The sequence below is a fragment of the Equus quagga genome, chromosome 8, assembly GCF_021613505.1.
Source record: "Equus quagga isolate Etosha38 chromosome 8, UCLA_HA_Equagga_1.0, whole genome shotgun sequence".
Lineage (NCBI taxonomy): Eukaryota > Metazoa > Chordata > Mammalia > Perissodactyla > Equidae > Equus > Equus quagga.
In genome coordinates, this window is record NC_060274.1 from 94,826,834 (window position 1) to 94,845,991 (window position 19,158).

General features: G+C 42.0%; 2 protein-coding genes across 5 annotated transcripts in view; one reads left to right on the plus strand and one right to left on the minus strand.

The window, feature by feature from the left end:
• Positions 1-9,586, minus strand: part of DOCK4 (dedicator of cytokinesis 4) — a 432,596-nt gene extending 423,010 nt beyond the window's left edge. For all 3 annotated transcript variants that reach the window (XM_046670233.1, XM_046670234.1, XM_046670231.1), the window contains exon 1: positions 9,234-9,586. In XM_046670233.1, coding sequence (XP_046526189.1) covers positions 9,234-9,270 — 37 coding nt within the window. In that variant the 5' untranslated portion in view covers positions 9,271-9,586. The remainder of the gene's footprint in view (positions 1-9,233) is intronic.
• A 263-nt stretch (positions 9,587-9,849) lies between these two features.
• ZNF277 (zinc finger protein 277) overlaps positions 9,850-19,158 on the plus strand; it is a 109,660-nt gene continuing 100,351 nt past the window's right edge. Inside the window, exon 1 of one of the 2 annotated variants that reach the window (XM_046670475.1) lies at positions 9,850-9,963. In XM_046670475.1, the coding sequence (XP_046526431.1) occupies positions 9,873-9,963 (91 nt within the window). In that variant the 5' untranslated portion in view covers positions 9,850-9,872. The remainder of the gene's footprint in view (positions 9,964-19,158) is intronic. The other variant, XM_046670476.1, reaches the window with a different exon arrangement.

Here is a 19,158-nt window from a genome sequence, read left to right on the forward strand (position 1 = left end):
AACTGCCTGTGCGCATTTTGGATTTTCCTGTTCCTTCAAGAGCCCGGCTAAACCCTAAACCTGCTATCAGGGAAGCTCCACAGACTCTTCGACCAGCTTTGGACACCTCAGGAGAAAGGCCAACAGGCTCTCTCCCCTCCCCAGAAGACAGAGTAATGTTTTATCCAGGATCCGCGTTGGGGTTATTTTTAGTGGCCTCACATATACGGATGCCCATGTTCTCAAAAATGTTCACCCCTGGTCACCAGGGACAGACATGATTCTTGCCTTTTAGAGAAAAAAAAAAAGAGAACCAAATCTCTATATTTCTGCTTAAAGATTTCAGGTGACATGTTTAGGTTAATGCCCAATTAATACTTTCATAAAACGAAACAATAAAATGCTTGGTTTATAAAAATGGTTCTCAACTTGGGGGAGGAGTGGTTATCAAATTCACCTAGGAAGATTTGCAAATGTCATATCCAGAAGCGTTCCAGCCAACCTCCCTCCCACCAACCTTCTCTTTCCGGCACACTCACAGGGGACATGAATGGGGGTGGAGAACAAATACATATGTGTAACTGGTAGTTTCCCAAAACCTCCTCTATGAATGTCATGCTCTCCCCTCTTCCTCCTGAGCTGAGCAACAGTCACGTTTTAGTTCATTATGAAGTGACAGATGCCTGCTTCCAGATTTAGTTGCCTTCCTTTCTTCTGTAGAAATGCAAATGTGACCACTGACCAATGCAACCTTGGTCTTGAACCTCCCTGCAGTGCTGTGGACAGGGCTAAAAATAAAGATGTGGGGTCAATCCAACTTACAGGTTTTCCTTCAAGGCTGGTTGATGTGCACAGCTCCAAGCCAAGGTCTTAGTTATAAGCCATCATGTACCATGTACTATGGTTTTTGGCAATTCACATGAGATCATCTCTTATCCCACCGCTTCCTTCTCCATCACCAATAGATTGCAGGCAAAACTACAATATCCAGCACGCTTTGTTACTACAGCACTTCAAGGGTGCCCATGAAATCACTTCCCTTCGGAAGACACAGTACACTGCTCAAAGACAAAGTGACATCCTCTATAGACTCCTTTCCACCCACCCAACCACCCACCTTCCTGTCCCAGTTGTTTCTGGAAGTGGTCATCTCTCAACAGAAATACAAAGATGAGGTAGAAAGAAAAGGACCATACATGCCTTAGGCAGTAAATGACCACTCCAAGTTGAATGTACTGACCTAGCCTCTAAGCTGGTGACAGTTGGGAGGGGCAGTGGGTCTTCCAGTCCACGTCATTGAAGTCATGGAAGCTGCTTTGCTTAATGAGGGAAAGCAGAGAGAAATCACCACTGTTTTTCTTAATCCAGTTCCACATGCCTTGGGGAAATTCCTCCCAAATTTTGGCAGTAGGTTTTCTGTCAGACTTGATTTTTAACATTAGCAATATTTGTCTCCTTGTGTGCATTTATTGATATTTCAGTGGGAAGCTATAACAGGTTGCATTAAAGGAAGGGAGTCTAATGTCATCTTAAAGTGGAATCCCTTACTTCAAATCACATATTTTTCAGGAATGCAATGGTATAACTTTGAATTCTAAACTTGACTTTGCAGTTCCTAAAAGGTATTATATATTTACCACACACACAAGAGAAATCTGTATGTACAAACATATTGCTTTGGATATCTGAGCATTTTCCCATTTTAGGATGTGTGCACATACTTATATGCTGTTTGAGGGATGTATAAATCTTGTTTATTGAAATATTATTTGTGCATTCTCTTTTTCAACATCCTGTTGGGGAAATCTCACAAATACGCACAACCTGGCATGAGATATTTGCTTGGGGGAAAACTGTCACAGAAACAGAAATAACTAATGCCTCAGGCAATGCACTAGTGGGAAGCACGAAAAGACAATAAAATTTTGTACAGCTCTACATGGACAGCTAATATTTCTTACTTTAGACCCCCCTCCCCCTATTAATAAAGTGCTCCAAGATGACTGCTCTTTAAAAATGCAGGGCCTGTCACTTTAAAAGAATGGACAAGCAGACTACAGAATCAAAGCCAATACAATTAATAAAGTCTTATCTAAGTCGATCACTTCAGTCATCACACATAAACGAATGACTTTCTAATCACACTCTTAAGTCCAGAACCTGTCTCCTTCGCTCCAGACTGACTTCCTACTAGATATCACCACCTGACTGACTGACAGGTATGGCAAACTCTTGATGGCCAAACAAAACTCTTAATCTTACACCATAAATCTGCCCCACCTACAAAAATGTCTCTTTTGCTGAGCAGCAGTTCACCCAGTTGTTTGAGGCAGAAACCAGGAAGACATCCTAAACTTCCTCCTTTCCCTAACTCCTCACATCCAATTACCGAGCCTTGTTGCTTCCATCTCCTGAATATCTCAGATCCATCCACATTTCACCATGCAAGGATTCCTAACCTGGTTCAGGTACTTACCTCTCACCTCATCTACTGCAATAACCGCTCTTTACTCATTTTTATGCCACCCTCCGTCCTCCGTAAGCAACAATATGAGTGCTTTAAAGTTTAATACTGCTCATATTTCCAGCTAAAAGGAATTTTTAAAGAAAAAAGTTTGCTGATAATCTACATATTCTACAAAAGAATTATTCTCATTTGTGCATTAACTGCATCTTCTCTATACGCTACACATTTTATGTGATTTCTTTCATCACTTAACACTAGATAGCTGGAATATATTTCAGAAATAGCACTATTTATGAAATCATCTCATTTTGTGACTATATAATACCGTGATGTGCTGATAACCAAAAATGATTAAACTATTCCTGTATTGGCATTTATGTTGTTTCACAAACAAGGAATTCACAGCAAATTGTTAAAATTCATAGCATAGTTATCCATAGCAAGGAACAACTTGGGGTAAAAAGCGTCTTGTGGCTATTTTTTTTTCCCAGTAAACTTCAAGAAGTGGGATTACCAGTTCAAACTCCTGCTAATTATTGTCATATTAGGCAATACAGCATAGCAGCTAAGAAGAGTACAGGCTCTGTATAAGATTTTTTGGGTTCCAATCCTAGCTCCACCATTTCCCGTGTGACCTTAGACAAGTTACTTAACCTCTCTATGACTCAGTTTCCTGTGAAATATGAGTGATAATTGACTCTTCCCTCATGGAGGTGTCACGAGGATTAAATGACCACACATGACAAGATCCTAGAATCACGCTTTACATATAGCAAAACGCTATCTTATATACATATATATTAGTTTCCAAAAGGATCATGTTAATATTAAGTATCACCAGGAAGGTAAAGCATATCAGTTTTACCGCAACTTTGTCACCTAAGGGCATTAACACTTTTTTTGGTGATTCTTATTTACTTAGGAGGTATCCAATGATATTTTAGCACACATTTTTTTTTTTTTTAATGCCAGAGTTAAGCAGTTGTCCTTAAGTAAATTTAAATTGCTTAAACGAAAATAGGCTTGGGAAACTTTACTTCCTTATTCTTTAGTATTCTACATACTCTGGCCAAATGAGCTTACCAGTTCAGTTTTTTAAGAAAACACGTTATACAAGTTGCCTTATTTCTTCTAATAATGATCAGCAACATGAAAAGAGGTAGAAAAGAATGGTGGGTGGTAGTCCCACAATTGGCAATATACCTCATTAGATTCATATACTTATTCTTCTGTTATAGTGGCCAGAGATCATTGTCAAAGGAAATTATATAGAAGAATCCAAAACTGGTCATTATGCAGTTGATCCCAGTCCTTGCTTGTCAAAAAGATCCTAGTAGAAAGACACACGTGAACTTAAAGAGACAACTCTTACAACGTATGTGATGGCTTTGGATATTTGTTCCATCTTTAATGAGAAATATTATATATAAAGACAGAGTTTGACTTACATTGAAGGAAAAAAGTAGGATTATTAAATTCTAAGTGAAAATGAACACAAATATCTGACTGTTAAAAAAATAAATAAATGTGGGGCCAGCCTGGTGGCATAGTAGTTAAGTTTGCATGATCCACTTCGGCAGTCCTGGGTTTGCGGGTTCGGATCCTAGGCATGGACCTAGCACAGCTCGTCAAGCCACACTGTGGCGGCATCCCACATAAAACAGAGGAAGACTGGCACAGACATTAGCTCAGTGACAATGCTCCTCAAGCAAAAAAAAAAAAGTCATGAATGAGCTTGAGTAGAAGAAACCCAGCAAGGTCTGAATTCCAGTCCTTCTGGTAACGCAAATGTGATATCTACAGCAGTGCTTTTCAAACTGTGGGTCAGGACCCATTAATGAGTCATTAAGTCAAGTTAGTGATGAGTACTTTTTTCTTTAATGAAAAAGAATAGAACACCACACAGAGTATGGGCAAATCTTGTTTTACTTATCTGTGTGTGGGGTGGTGCTGGTGGTGTTTATGTATACATTAGGTCAGGAAATTAAATTTATTTCCTATTATGGATGACAGTCAAACAAAATTAAAAGCCACAGATCCAAAGTAAGTTACTTAACCTCTATGAAGTTGATTCCTGTTCTCTTAAATGGACATTATGGTTCTACTTCAGAGAGTAGACTCAAAATAATTTCACACCACTTTTTTCAGCTATAAAACATTGTATTATTATGTTACAGTTACAGCATTTTGGTTGAGTTTCCTTAGAGTTTAATATTTCTCTGCCATATATGCTCACAGCATAAAGTCACTAAGCTAGAAACTTGGACATATTGTATCAAAGACAATTCTAAAAATGTAGTCTCCTAAAGCAAGCTAGAGGCAGGAAAACCTAAAGGGTCTTGAAATTTTTATAATCTCCATTGTAGTACCTACCATACAGCCTCTGGGAAAAACCCTAGAGTAGAGAGGAAAGGCAGCATTTCTGTGTTACTGTGGGGGCCTCGTAAGAGAATCATTACTTAAGAGAATGACCCGAAGAGGGAAACATGTTTATAGGCGATTCCCACAGGAGGCCAGATCAAGACCATCAACTGCCATCCCACTGTCTGCACAGCCCTTCAATGGTACTTTACTTGGAGATATAAATCCCTTCTTTTCTTCCCACTTAAAGTTTAGCATCCTGTGTTAGGCTCGAAATGCCACAAACAATTCCAGGCAGCACATCATCATTCAGCTACACATGTTATCTGGACACATGGTATCACAACTAGGAAACATTTTAAGGCACCACTAGCTAAGAAAATGAAAACCGCTAAGAGGAAAGGCACACTCCCTCACAGCTCTCCCACACAAGCTGCCATTAAAGCACCCTTCCAAAGGACAAGGCATTCTGAAGATCCTGTATAAATAGGGGAAGGGACCTCTCCCCCTAAAATCGAAGGGGCTTTAAAAAGGAACTGGATTCCTACTTGGATGAGTTCCAAAACCACTTCTAGAAAAATGGAAGACAGGAATACTTGTGAGGACTCAGTGATACTAGTACTCGTGACCTTCAGATCAGCTTATTCTGAATTCTGTTTCTTGTACGGTTCATGGATTTTTTGCACTGATCCAACCAGCCCATATTCTCTGTCTAAGCTTAAACAGGCTCACACATGTAAAACATCTGGCCAGGGTGGAAAGGTGCAGCTTGCAGCTCAGGAAGACTCACTGGCTCACCTGGGAACGCCGTGCATAAATGCTGACCAAACAAATGAACATAGAAACCTATCTGCCATGGGTTTAACTTTCTCTGTGACTAACTCCTAGCACTTTAAGAGAACGAAGGGAGTATGACAGATGAGGGCAAGCAGGAGGCAGATAGCGATCGTGAGGAAATTTGTGAGGGGGCGATCAGTCACTGCCCGTGGAGTTCCTACTGGAGAGAGAATCAAACAGATTGAAAAAGTGAGCAACCATCACCTCGGTTCTGGCCGTTTGCCAGGTAGCTTTTGCTTACCTCTGATCTTAGTTAAAAACTATGTGGGATGTGGGGCTGGCCCCGTGGCCGAGTGGTTAAGTTCGTGCGCTCTGCTGCAGGCGGACCAGTGTTTCGTCGGTTCGAATCCTGGGCGCGGACATGGCACTGCTCGTCAGACCACGCTGAGGCAGCGTCCCACATGACACAACTAGAGGAACCCACAACGAAGAATACACAACTATGTACCGGGGGGCTTTGGGGAGAAAAAGGAAAAAATAAAATCTTTAAAAAAAAACAAAAAAAAACTATGTGGGATGTGTCACAGCAAAAGTGTCTCTCTCATAACAGTCTCTACACAGTGGAGATGTTTTTCTATCCAAAAGACACATTTGCTTGGAAGAGCTCTACAGAATCAGTACTGGGAAGGACCTTGGATACCATTTGATCCAGAGGTTGGGACCCAGAAAGGTTAAGTGACTTACCTAAGGTCATACAGCTGGCAGCAGTGTCTAGACTAGGAGCAAGAGCTAGCCAGAATCTCCCAAGATAAAATATGCCTATCACTGTAACTACTAGCATGTTTTTAAAGAGACAAGGTTCCCAATCTCTCAGGACTTTAGATTTATCACCATACCTTTCTAATTCCCTAGAATCAGAACTCAGGTATATGACTAAGTACATAATGTTTTAAGACCATTCACCAATTAAATGAAGGAGATAGTGCCCACATATCAGGTTTGAAAAGGAATTTCTCTCTCTGATACATCTTACTTCAGGTATGAAATTTAAGTAACTTTACCCATGTTTTAGTATGTTCCTTGCAATTGAAACAAAAAGATATAAAGACATAATTATCTCACATATAATTGATGGCAGATAAGAAGTATTATTGTAGAAATATACAATTTGCACTGAAACTTCAGGTATTCCAAAGTTACAAAGACTGATTTATTTCAAAGAAGGAGGAAACCAAATTACTACTACATCTGATATCAGCCAAACATTTGTGCCCATAAAGTATCTTTTCTTTAGTATTTACAAAAACTAGATGAGAAAAGCACATACACTAACCAAGGTTAAAAAAAAAAACAACTTGCAGCACAGGCAGCTACAAATAGTGCTCTTCACGGTGAGAAATAAAGTCTATACGTAAGTATCCTAGCAAAATTTTCACAACACACACACAGACCTAACAGACAGATTCTAAAAAACAGCTAAGCATCCCATAAGCAAAATGCTCAAAAATTAATAAAAGATGATTAACATTCCTGTATATGTGATATTATATAAATGAACACAACACACCCCTCCCTGCTCTCACCTTTCATCTCACTCAACCTCCTTTTTCCAAACGTGTGCTCACCCTTCCACCTCCCGCTATTCTGCAACCAAATCACAACCACCCAGAAGCAAGGCGTCTGCTGCAGCCCAAAACACTTGAGTGATAATATCCGGTTTGCCATTCCAGGAAATCCCAGAGTGGGTTTTAAGCCTCTGCCCACAGCTTGTAAAGAAAGGCGAGAGAAGAACTAATCAATACCAGCACCCCAGCTGTGACCTGGCACGTAAAGAAATCAAGAAAATAAATGCCATCCATAATCTGTATAATTTAACACTTGGAAGAAAACAACATCTGGGATCGACTCCAAGCAGGACAGTATTGCTGGATGGGTCTGGGCTTCCTGCACTGAGTGTCAAATCTGGTGACGAGGGGATGCTCTGGTTCCTCACCAGTTCAGCAAAGGCAATGTCTTTTCCCAACAAGGGTTAATCACCTCCAAAAAGAGGGAGAGTGAGGAGAAGGAAAATCACCACCAACAACATCTACTCCTTGCCAGCAGAGTGCCTGGCAAAGGTTCCCCTTACACTCTGAAGAGAGGGAAGGCTGGAACTCCTTCTCAAAGGTGGGTCCAGGACAAACTATTGTCTGGCTAACCAGTCACAATCCAGAATGGAACTAATGTAAAATACGGGAATGACTTTGTTTAATCAATCATACAGCCTCTTCAGTGGACTCCAGAGTCCTATCCCCAGGCGAAGTTGTAAAAAAAAAAAAAAAAAAAAAAAAAACCAAAACCCTTGACTACGACTTCCTGGAAAGGCTTTTCAGATTTTTTAAATTACAGAGAAATAAATTTAGAATATAAGCGGATACCTACACATCACCTAAATCACTAGATCTGCACCCAGTTAAAAAAAAAAAAAAGCCAATAGGCAAGACAAGACATTACAGAAAATACAGACTGTTAGTAAATTCCGTAATGTTTTCTCCCTGTTAAACCTTCTGAGAGGTTACAATTACATTTGGCCGCTGCAGGCTTGTCAGAGAGCCCGGCTTCTTAATAGTCACAACCCTAAAAGGAGTAACTGTCAAGGGGCGACCCAGCTGAAATCAAACAACAAAAACGGGAACTGTAATCGGCCAGAAATGGGAGGAGGGAAAGGAAGGGAGACTCCTGTATTCATCAGTCAACATTAATGTCCTTTGTTGTTCACCTTTGCACAGAACAGCGAGCGCTACCCTGTGCCTTCTCCTCCGAAAGCCAGCGTTAGAGTACTCCTTTCCTAAAAACTGCCTCCTCGCCTCGAAGACCCAGGCTTTCCAATCCCGCTCCCTATTATCACTCCACAGCCGGCCTCCACCGCCACCCCCACCAAGCTCACCCTGGGCCGAGAAGGTGGCCAGAAGTAAAAACACTGCTGAAACACCCGTTGCCCTCCAAAGACCAAAGAGCAAAGCGGCGCAGATGTTGAAATTTACCAACCCCCCGGCCCCTCAACACACACACCCCATAAACCCGGGAAGGGAGGGAGGAGGGAGGCTCGGGCCGGGCTCGGTCTGTCAGAGCGGCTCTTTTGAGCACCGTGCCACATTCCGCACTCCGGGAATGTTGATGGGAGCCACAGGGAAGGTTTTGCGCTTCCCTTCTGTGTTGGGGGGTGTTCTCTCTGAGCGGTTGTTGTCGTCCCCCTCTCCACCCTGGGAAATCGTTGCAGTCCATTGCCGTCACCCCGCCGCTTTGGCGAAGGAGGAAGGAGGGTGAGGAACGGCGTTCGCCCTCCTCTTCCAACTTGACACATAGACGCCCCGTCGCCACTCCAAACTCCGCAGGCAGAGCCCGGAGCGGGCGGACTAGCCACGCGCTCCCCACAGACGTCCCGGCACTCCGGCAGCCGGTGCCGGGAGCGCCGATCGAGCTGTGAGGGGCGACACCCCGGCGCGCACCCCTCTGCTCGGAGCTGGCTCGGCAAAGCCAGAACCCGCAGCGCGATGCCAGGATTAGGCATTTCCAGCCCGGCGGAGCGAGAGGGACGCGGGGGCAAGGACGCGAAATGCGCACCCGCTCCAGCCAGAGCGGAATAAAAGTTCGCCCCGCGGAGACTCACCCACGCCGTATTTCTCGTGCTCCGTAGGTATCCACATGGCTAAAACGGAATCGCGGGTCTTCGGGCTTTGTAATCCCCGCGCCCCTTCTCCGGCTCACAACAATGCACAGCTCCCCACTAGCGGCTGCAGCGCTGGAGCCCGGCGGCTCCGCGCGGGCTGCGGGCGCTGGGCAGGGTCTGCACTGGAGGCTCCCGAGCCCGGCGTTGACACTGCGCGGCCGAGGCTGCGCCGCCCGCCGCTCTCCCGGCGGCGGCTGTTCACAGTCCTCCGACGCGCTCCCGAGGACCCGGCGGCGCAGTCATTGTTCTGATTCACTGAACTAAGCGAACGCGCCGGGGCACTCTCGGGCGCACCCCCGCCCGCCGGCGCCTCTTCCAGCCCACCCCGCACAGAGCCCCGCAGCACGCTGGGAATTGTAGTTCTGGGCCTCTCCATCCTGGAAGGGGGCGTGGCATTACCGGTTAGGGGCGGGGATTAGGGTCCTCTCGCCACGTCCTATTGGCCCAAAGAGTGACGGCGCAGCGTGGGCGTGGAGGAAACGCTGCGTTGATGGGGCGTTCTCCTCCAGTCGCGTTTCCATTGGTTCCGGGCCGCACCCGCCCCGCCTTGCGGCCCTCCCTTTTCTCTTCACCCGCGTAATGGCTGCTCCCAAGACCCAGGGGGCTGCTGCCCGAGGGGAGGAGAACAGTGATGGCAGCCGTAGCGGAACCGGGGGTGTCAGTTATGAGGGTGAGTACGGTGCCCCTGAGATGCAGGTGGCTTGTCTTCCTTTCTCTCGGGCCGGGAGTGCAAGTGACCGCCGGGCGGACCCCGGGAGCCTACCAGCTCTGAGGCCACCTGGGCGCGAGGGGGCCACGAGCGTGGCCCAGCGGGACGGGGTGGGGTCGGAGGCGGCTACTAGAGGGAACTGTCAAGGGAGGTAAGAGAAAATGAGTTGGAATGGCCTTCCCCGCAGCCAGGGAGGTTCCTCGGGCGTTTGTCTTCCATTTGGAGCTCCCAGCTTTGCGTTTGCTGCCGAGTGGGTGTGGGTCAAGTCAGGCTCGCGCGCGTGTGTGATTATAACTCCGGGATTAGCAGCTCATTTTCCTCGAAGTGCCCTTCCCCCGCCTCGGTGTGCTTGGTTTGGCCTCAGGAGATTTGTTTTATTTGGGTTCGGGCGGATTTCCAGTTGCAGACTGGTCACTACCCTGCGCTCTGCAGATTTGCTGAGTTGCTGGCGGGAACGGCCTCCGAAGGGGAAGTGTGTGCCTCTCGCTGCCTCGGTCGCTTGTTGACTGCCCCTGGCGTTCTCCAGGATTGCATGTGGAGCCTGGGACATCTTCCCAGGCTTCGTCCTTAGAGAAAGAGGAAAGGAAGTGGTGTTTTGCACTCGTGGCTTCAGAGAAAATTTCAAGGGGTTATGAAAAGCATCACAGCTACTTTGGCTCTACTTGACTTTCAAGTTGTTCTCTGATCCACTGTAGAGATCAAAAACCAGACTTTGAAAGCTGCAGAGAGGTTGTCTTTAGCATTCCTAGCTCCATTCTCTTACCTTTAGTCTATCCCGCCTGCCTCCCCTTCTTTTTTTTGCCTTGATATGTCATTTAGCACTGCAAGCTGTCTTTTTTCTGATGGACATGTTTTGGGGCTTAAATTTGTTTCTGAGTCCTTGAGGTGTTTAGTTTTGTTATGTTGTTTCTTTCTTTCTTTCCACTTTCTTGGTTAAATTGACGTTTAATCTTAAATTTTCATCTCAGCAGCACAGAGATAAAGTGCAATTTCTTCCCACTTGTCATCAATGGAACTCCCTGGCCCTGAAATTATTTCAATACCTCTACCAAAGAAGTCTTTGGTAGGCTCCTGTGTTAAATATTGAGTTATACCCACACTCTAGACAGTTCATTATTGGGTTGGCCATGTAGTGGGTTCTTAGGTGATGGTAACAGACTACAGTGTTAAGCTTTTCCAGATTTTCAAAGTTCCAGAGGGCTATGAGTTTAAAAATCTAAAGATGAAATCTTTGGTGAATTTATCTCACAGATTAATTCATAAAAAAGGAAAATTGGGTATGCCTTTCAAAAACATTGTAGAACATTTAAAAATCATTAGTTATTTTAAAATTATAAAAGTTTTCATTATAAACATTTCAAACCTTTCAGAGGTGTGTAAGGTAAAAAAATGAAAATTCCTTCACCACACAGTCCCTGTCCAAAAGTAACAAGTGGTAAGGGTTTGGTGGGTGCACTTTCCAACGTATTCCTATATGACACTCATCTGTATGGTTTAGATTTTTTAAAAATAAAAAAGGGATTATTCTATGTAAGGTCAAAGATCTACACCTTCTTTCTCCCAATGATCTGTTAAAGATGCTCTTGCATATCAGTACATTAGTTTGCTTCCTTCTTTTTAAGAACTGTACCCATTGTATCCCAAAATATGAATGTGCCATACTTTAGCCATTCCCCTATTAATGAACATATAGTGTGGCTATAGTTTTTCAGTAATGTTGTAGTGAACAGCTTTATATACATATACTTGACCGCTGGGTGTGTATTTCTTTTTTTAAAAAAAAGATTGGCACCTGAGCTAACATCTGTTGCCAATCTTTTTTCTTCTTCTTCTTCTTCTTCTTCTTCTTCTTCTTCTTCTTCTCCTTCTCCTTCTCCTTCTCCTTCTCCTTCTCCTTCTCCTCCTTCTCCTCCTTCTCCTCCTTCTCTTCTCCTCCTTCTCCTCCTTCTCCTTCTTCTCCTCCTCCTCCTCCTCCTCCTCCCCAAAGCCCCTCAGTACATAGTTGTATATTCTAGTTGTAGGTCCTTCTGGTTGTGCTGTGTGGAACACCACCTCAGCATGGCCTGATGAGTGGTGTTGTGTCCTCACCCTGGATTCAAACCAGCGAAGCCCTGGGCCAGCGAAGCAGAGTACCTGAACTTAACTGCTAGGCCATGGGGCCCACGCCGGGGTGTGTATTTCTTGATGAATTGCTGGGCCGAAGGTTACACATGTTTAAAACTTTAATAGATGTCAGATTTTCCCCTTGAAGAGTATCAATGTACATTCCCACCAGTAGCATGTGAGTGTCCTTTTCCCCATATCCTCACCAACTATGAGGAAATTACTAATCTAAGACCAATGTTTAAATGATTATTGGGTTGAACTGAGTAACTGATAGAAAGCTTTATTGTGGGTTCTCATTTTTCAACAAAAGTACTGAGCAGCAGTGAATCTGCTGTATCTGTAACATAAAAAAAAAAATTCCTCACCCTGGCTCAGAACTGCCCAGTTGTCTCACTATTTTGTAGCAGTCAGTGGAAGAGCTTAATGGTTGATTTTTATGTCATTCTTATAAGGTAAAGGTATGATTTAAAATCTCCTTAATAACCTATCACATAGTGATACACATTTTGGGTGGAAATAATATTAAAAACATTCATATTTTTTGTTAAGCAGCCACTTAGGTTATCAAGTATGTCTTTCCCTGTAAAATCCTTAATTTCTTGAAAACTGCCTCTTTTAAGAGGTTTCTCTCTAGCTCTAATTAAAATGTCAATCTCCGTGTTTAATATCCTGGGACAGAAGGGACCAGGGAGTCTTTTTATAGAAATACTTGCAATTCTAGAAGATTTCTGCTAGACTGAGTCACTGGGTAGTATGCAGGCAGGTGCAGCACCTTCCCCGGGACCCGTGTTGACAGACTTTCTGAGGTGCCATCCCTCTCCAGGAGAGTCCCTTATCTTTCACAACACTGCTTTCCATGCATTTGAACAGTAACTAGGATTTCATGTTGTCCCCTAAAATTAAGAACAGGTAGTAAATAGACTCAACATTTCTCACATTTGAGGGTGTGTTATTGGTATTATTTTCTTTTATTGTTTTTAGTTAGAAAGCACTAAGATAGCACATCTATAGTTTGTTAATTGGCAGTACTTTTACAGAATTTTGTGTAACTGAGGTGATTTCTTCTGACACTGTTCACCTGTGCCTTCATGCTGTAATATTCTGACAGAGTCAACTTTTTTCCTTGCAAATGCATGCCTAGGAGATGATGATCATGGTTATACCACTTTGGATTTATAATGCTTTTCCTCTGGAGACCTTATTAACTCATTTGTGATGTCTTTAGAAGAAATGTGGGTAGCAGGTGGTGTCAACTCCTCATTCTTGTATGTCCTATTTCAATAAATGGCATCAAACCTTAGCTAGAAACCTGGGAATCCTTGATTCCTATCTTGCCCACAGGTCCTGAATCTGATCAGTTACCGTGCCTTGTTTTTCTGTGCCTGAAATAATCTTCTGAACCTGTTCTTTCTCTTTATCTCACTAGCTACTATTCTATTTCTAACCTTCACCATCTTTGCTGAGTTACCTGTGTCCCCCATATTCCAAACTGCACTCTTGGGGACCAGAACCTCCTATATGTTTTTGTCTGCCTGACTCTGTTCGTAGCACATTGTCAGTGTTTAATGAATGTTAGACCAGAAATGAATTCTAGACTGGACAATTGCAAAACCTTCCTAACAATCTCACACACTGATTTTCCCCACTTTAATCCACATTCTAAAACACAAATGTATTTGTGGGTCTGCATTTGAAAACTCCAGTGTAACTATAATGCATGTACAATTAGGTCCAAATTCTGCATGTGGCATTTAAGCTTCTAACTTGCTTTTCCAGCCTCATCTTCAGTCACCCTGCTTCCCTTCCCAGATCTCCATTTTCACACATTATCAGCCTCTAGTTATTTGTTGGCAGCTTTGTCTACCCCATTAGACTGTGGACTTCTTGAGGGCAAGAATTGTCTTATTTTACTTTTATGCATCCAGTGCTTATCAGAGCTGCATGTAGTAAACACTCTATAACCATGTAATGGTTAGAATCTGTTTGAAATTTATTCAGAGTACTTGGAATGGCAGCTATTTTAAGCAGAGGAATTGAAATAGAATAAAAAGCTGAGTGGATGTTTTATGCTTGTGAAAGTTATGCATACCAACTGGAAAATACAGAATATCATCTTCATAGTTAGCATTTTAGCGTAGTTTTTCAGTTTTTTTATTGAATGAAGTTTTAGTGCTATTTAGATAATGATTAAATTTTATAAAAGAATACTTCAAATCTGTCCTTTATAACTTTGAACCCATAACTGAATGAACTGCTACATAGACCTTAAAACCTGTCTTCCGGGCTGGCCCCGTGGCCAAGTGGTTAAGTTCGCTCGCTCCGCTGCAGGCGGCCCAGTGTTTCGGCGGTTCGAATCCTGGGCGCGGACATGGCACCTCTCATCAAACCACGCTGAGGCAGCGTCCCACATGCCACAACTAGAAGGACCCACAACAAAGAATATACAACTATGTACCGGGGGCTTTGGGGAGAAAAAGGAAAAAAATTAAATCTTTAAAAAAAAAAAATCTGTCTTCCATCCTTGTATGGCTGTTATCCAATTTTCCACAGGTTATCATCTTATTTCCAACATTAATGCTTAAGTCTAGTCTTATATATTTGACATGATAGTGGAAAGAGGACTAGACGCTATCTTGGAAAAACTGTATTTAAATTTCAGTTCTGACATTTAGTAGTTATGTAACAGATTTATTGCACATGCGCTACATTTATGAAAATATAGATATAATACCTACTTCACAGAGTTATTATTATTTCATTGAATTATATACTTATGAAAGCCCAACATATTTCCTTTTATAAAGTTGGACCTCAATAAATATTAGTTGCTTTCAATAGAAAGGTATGCCTGACTGAACTCTAAAACTCCCTGCTCTCTGATTGTGTAGTATTCACTTGGGAAGCAATCTAAATTGTGGTGTAACCCAGGGGAAGCTTAGGAATGTGTCGGTGTTAACTGCTTAGGCTGCCCATGCATTCCTGGAATTTGGGGGTTGTCAGTGTCTGTTGGTGCTCTGTACTAGTACTGTAACTATGTGCTCTGAAAGCCTTTTATATTATCTTCCATACCCTTTCTCACTCCTACCCAGTGCTGCCCCCTCAAATCCAGTTCCTGGCTCCCCACACATACACCCACACTCTGAGTCAGCAAGAAGCTCAGATGATCTTGCATATTGGGATGGCCTTGCAAGGTACAGGCCAGAGGATATCATGGATGAAAAAAAATTACAGAAACCTAGTCTTCCAGGTTTGGTGTAAGATTCTGAAGGGGCCTCCTCCAGAACACCCTTTTATTTTCCTATAAAAAATACACAGGACCTAGCTTGTAGGATATTAAGAGGAGCTATTGTAATAATGATGATGCTGGTGGTAGCTAACATTTGTTGAGCAGTAACAGGTGCCAGGTACTATTTCAAATGCTTTTACAAGTCTTATTTCATTTAATCCTCACAACATCCTTGAGATAGATACTCATATTATCCCCATTTTGTTTACAAATGAGGAAACTGGTGCAAAGAGTAGCTTGCACAAGGTCACACAGTAACTGAAGGAGAACTTTTATCCTATTAACTATTATAATGATGTCTCATAGTAACTAAATTCCATTGGATGAGGTCTGAAACAGACTTTCCTTAAACATAAATATGTTCTAAAGCTAGTGTTACTATAGAAAGGAAAAATGGTATAGAGAAAAGAGTGTATGTGTACATGTTGAGGTCAGGCCAACTTAGGATCAAATCCTGATTACTTACCAGCCACAGGCAAGTTAATCAACCTCTGAACTTCAATTTCTCTCCTGTAAAATGGGTAATAGTCATGTCTCTCTTGCTGAAATGTTAAAATGATTAGTGAAATGACAGATATAGTAGCCTGGTCTTCAGTAAATGGTGACTGTTATTTCAGTCATAGGTGTAGGGACATCTTTGGCATGTGTGCCAGAGGTGATACAGGTGATGATTTTGAGTGCTACAACTTTAATATGTCTTCTCCGTTTCATGACCAGGTGTCTGCTGAGGAATTTGGTAGGTACTTGTAGTATGAGACGCTGAGTTTACATATACTTCTCATTGTGTTGACATAGACCTTCTATTCATGCAAAAGAATAGCGTCACCCTCCACAACACATACTCATACACTTCCCATCTTGTAAAACTGAAGATGATGTTGATAAGATTCATATAATAAAAATCATACTTTCTTCTAAACATAAATCCATGGGTGTATAGAAAAAAGCAGTGTACGTAAACTGTCATCTCCAGCAACTGACTCTTTAAATGCTTCTATTAGCTGTTCTTGGAGAACTTTGCCACAGAGTTAGGGTTCAGTTTTGCTATGATTTATTTAATGAACTCATCAGAGTCTGAATGGGTTGGCATTTCACTGACAGTAACTTAAAGAGTTGTCATCTCTTGCTGAAACAAGTGTGTTCTAGTGACCTCATTGAGCCAAAGGTGAGCAGGGCAGCTTTTTCCAGAAGTGGTGATGCATTTGACTGATCAATCTTCTGCCTCTCTTTACATCTCAGCCTATACTCTTTGTTACCAGTGCCATTTATTTGTGAGATAGCCAACTGGAGTTGGGTGATATATTTAGCTCTAGGAACCAAGTAAGGTTTTCTAGAATTAAACAGGACTTAACTCTTTGCTTCATTCTTGCAGGGGTCAACAATTGAGAAGTGGTAGAATATTTTAAATGATATAAGCTAACGTGGGATACTATTAGGCTTTCTCCATGTATAGTAATTTAAATTAATCAATACATTGAGTAAGAATGTGTGGAAGGAAAAACTGAATTAGGAGTCAGGAAACCTGGCCTCTGATCCTGAATTTGCTACTTTGTGGCAGTATGAACTTGGGAGAAATCAGTTAACCTCTTTGAGCTTCAACTTGATCATAAAAATGCTACAGTTAGTTACCTTGCTGGTATTATTGGGAAGTTGAGTAATATGCAGTAAATGTGAAAGCATTCTGTAAACCTTGATGCCCTGTGAAAATATAGGGATGAAAGATGTTGATGATAAAGGTTTATCACAAGAGGCAGTGGTGGGTCTTTGGAATTGGACAAACTGGATTTAGAGGTAGCTATCAGTTAAAACCTGTGTGACCTTGAACACATCATGTGACCTCATTATGACAGCTGCTGCTACGGCTACTACAAAAGTCTGGATATGACTTTAAAATGATTACAGACTAATCAACATGAGAGTTTGAATCAAGGCATATCCCTGATTTTATAATATGTAAACTCTGTCACATACACCTTTGGATAAACTCATCTTCTGGAACAGTGCCATACTGTGTTGGCATTTGGTGTTGGTCTAGTGGTGACCGTGGATTGGCTCCATGCTTGGTGCTGTATGGAGCTCAAATGAAGAACCCTGGCGTTATCCCTGGGGACATTTCAATGTAGTTGATGGGCCTCAGCATTCATAGTTTACCAGAGCTAATTGGAGAGTCCTTTCTGTTTCCATATCACAGTGTGGGAAGAAGTGGATACATTTGAAACCGTAATTTGTATGCTTTGACTGAGTTGCCGAGCATAGTAAAGCTTTTAAATGTGTTTATTTTTAAAAGAAAGGAAATGCATGCTCCTTCTCCTAGTTTCCCTAACACTGTCCTCATTACGTGTTTTTTCTTAACTGAAAGATAAACCCTCCCCCAAGTAATTACAGAGGCCCTGTCTTTAAAAGAATTTTTTTTTTAGTGTTTTTATCCAAAAACTTAGAGAGAGTTGTTTTTTAAGAGAAAGACTTCGGAATTGTAATTGTGGTTATTTATTTAACACAATCTTCTGTTATGTAACAAGCTGCTATTCCCCAGTAATAGCCAATTAGAAAAGAAAATATCTTGTACCGCTAATCGTAATTACCATTATAAAGCAATTAATAGCAGGAAGTGTTGCTGAACAGTAACATAACATCAATCAAGCTATCTTTGCTGAAGCACCATACAACTAATTTCCACAAATGGAGGAGGGGAGGGAAAGGAAAGGAAGGTGAAAAAGAGTATGAAAGCTTATTAGAATTTCTCACAAACCAGTTGATGAATGACTCTTGAAAGCATTGTAAATATGTACCCACATGAAGGAAAGTAATGCTAGTAATTTACTGGGACTTTGAGTTATTTTTCCAGCAGCAGTGATCATAAAAAGAATTGTTTAGGGGAAAGCTCACTGAACAAGAAGTCAGAAGACCTAGGTTTTAATCCCACTTCTGCTTTTGACTGACTCTCTGATTTTAGAGAAATTGTTTGCAGTCATGGTTAAGACTTCCTGGTTTGTAAATGAGAGAATTCACTTATATTAGCATCCTTTCAACTGTGTCTTCCAAATATTAATAAAAGAGAAGGTAGGGTTACAGCTAGGGAGACCATATTATACATATCCCAGAGTCTGTGTAAAAAGAAAAACTATATATCTGGGTAGGCCCTTAAGAATTAGTTGCACATGTGAGAGCCATTAATCAGGTGTATCAAGTTAGAAAATTGGTGGAGAACCACCGCAATAGATGACATATAGATAGATATTAGTGTGCATCCTGTCTCACCCCATCCCCTCATCTTTCCATTTCTTAATAAACAGTGCAAATCTGAAAGAGCTGTTAATAGAACTGAGACTTTGTTCATTCAGAAAATTTTATTCAGCATCTGCTATGTGCAAGCTTCTGTGTTCTGTGTTCTAGATGCTGTAGAAAACAAAGATGAAAACAAGATAGTTCTTGCCATCAAGTATCTTCTGGCCAAATAGGGAAGTACACAAATAACTATATTATAAGGTAGAAAGTGTAAGGGACCATCAGAGTGGTCAAGTTGCAGTTGAGCAAGAAAGAGATTGTGTGTACCCCTGAAACTAATACAATGCTATTTGTCAGTTATACCTCAATAAAATAAGTAAATAAATACCATCTAATTAAAAAAGAGAGAAGGAGACTTGTCGAGCCAGTGAGTCATGTTTTAACAATAACCATAGTAAAAGGGAGAAAAATTAGAGCAGTAAGTTAAATGAAAAGCTAATAAAACTTGGGAAAAAAAGAAGGAAAGAAAGATTATGCCC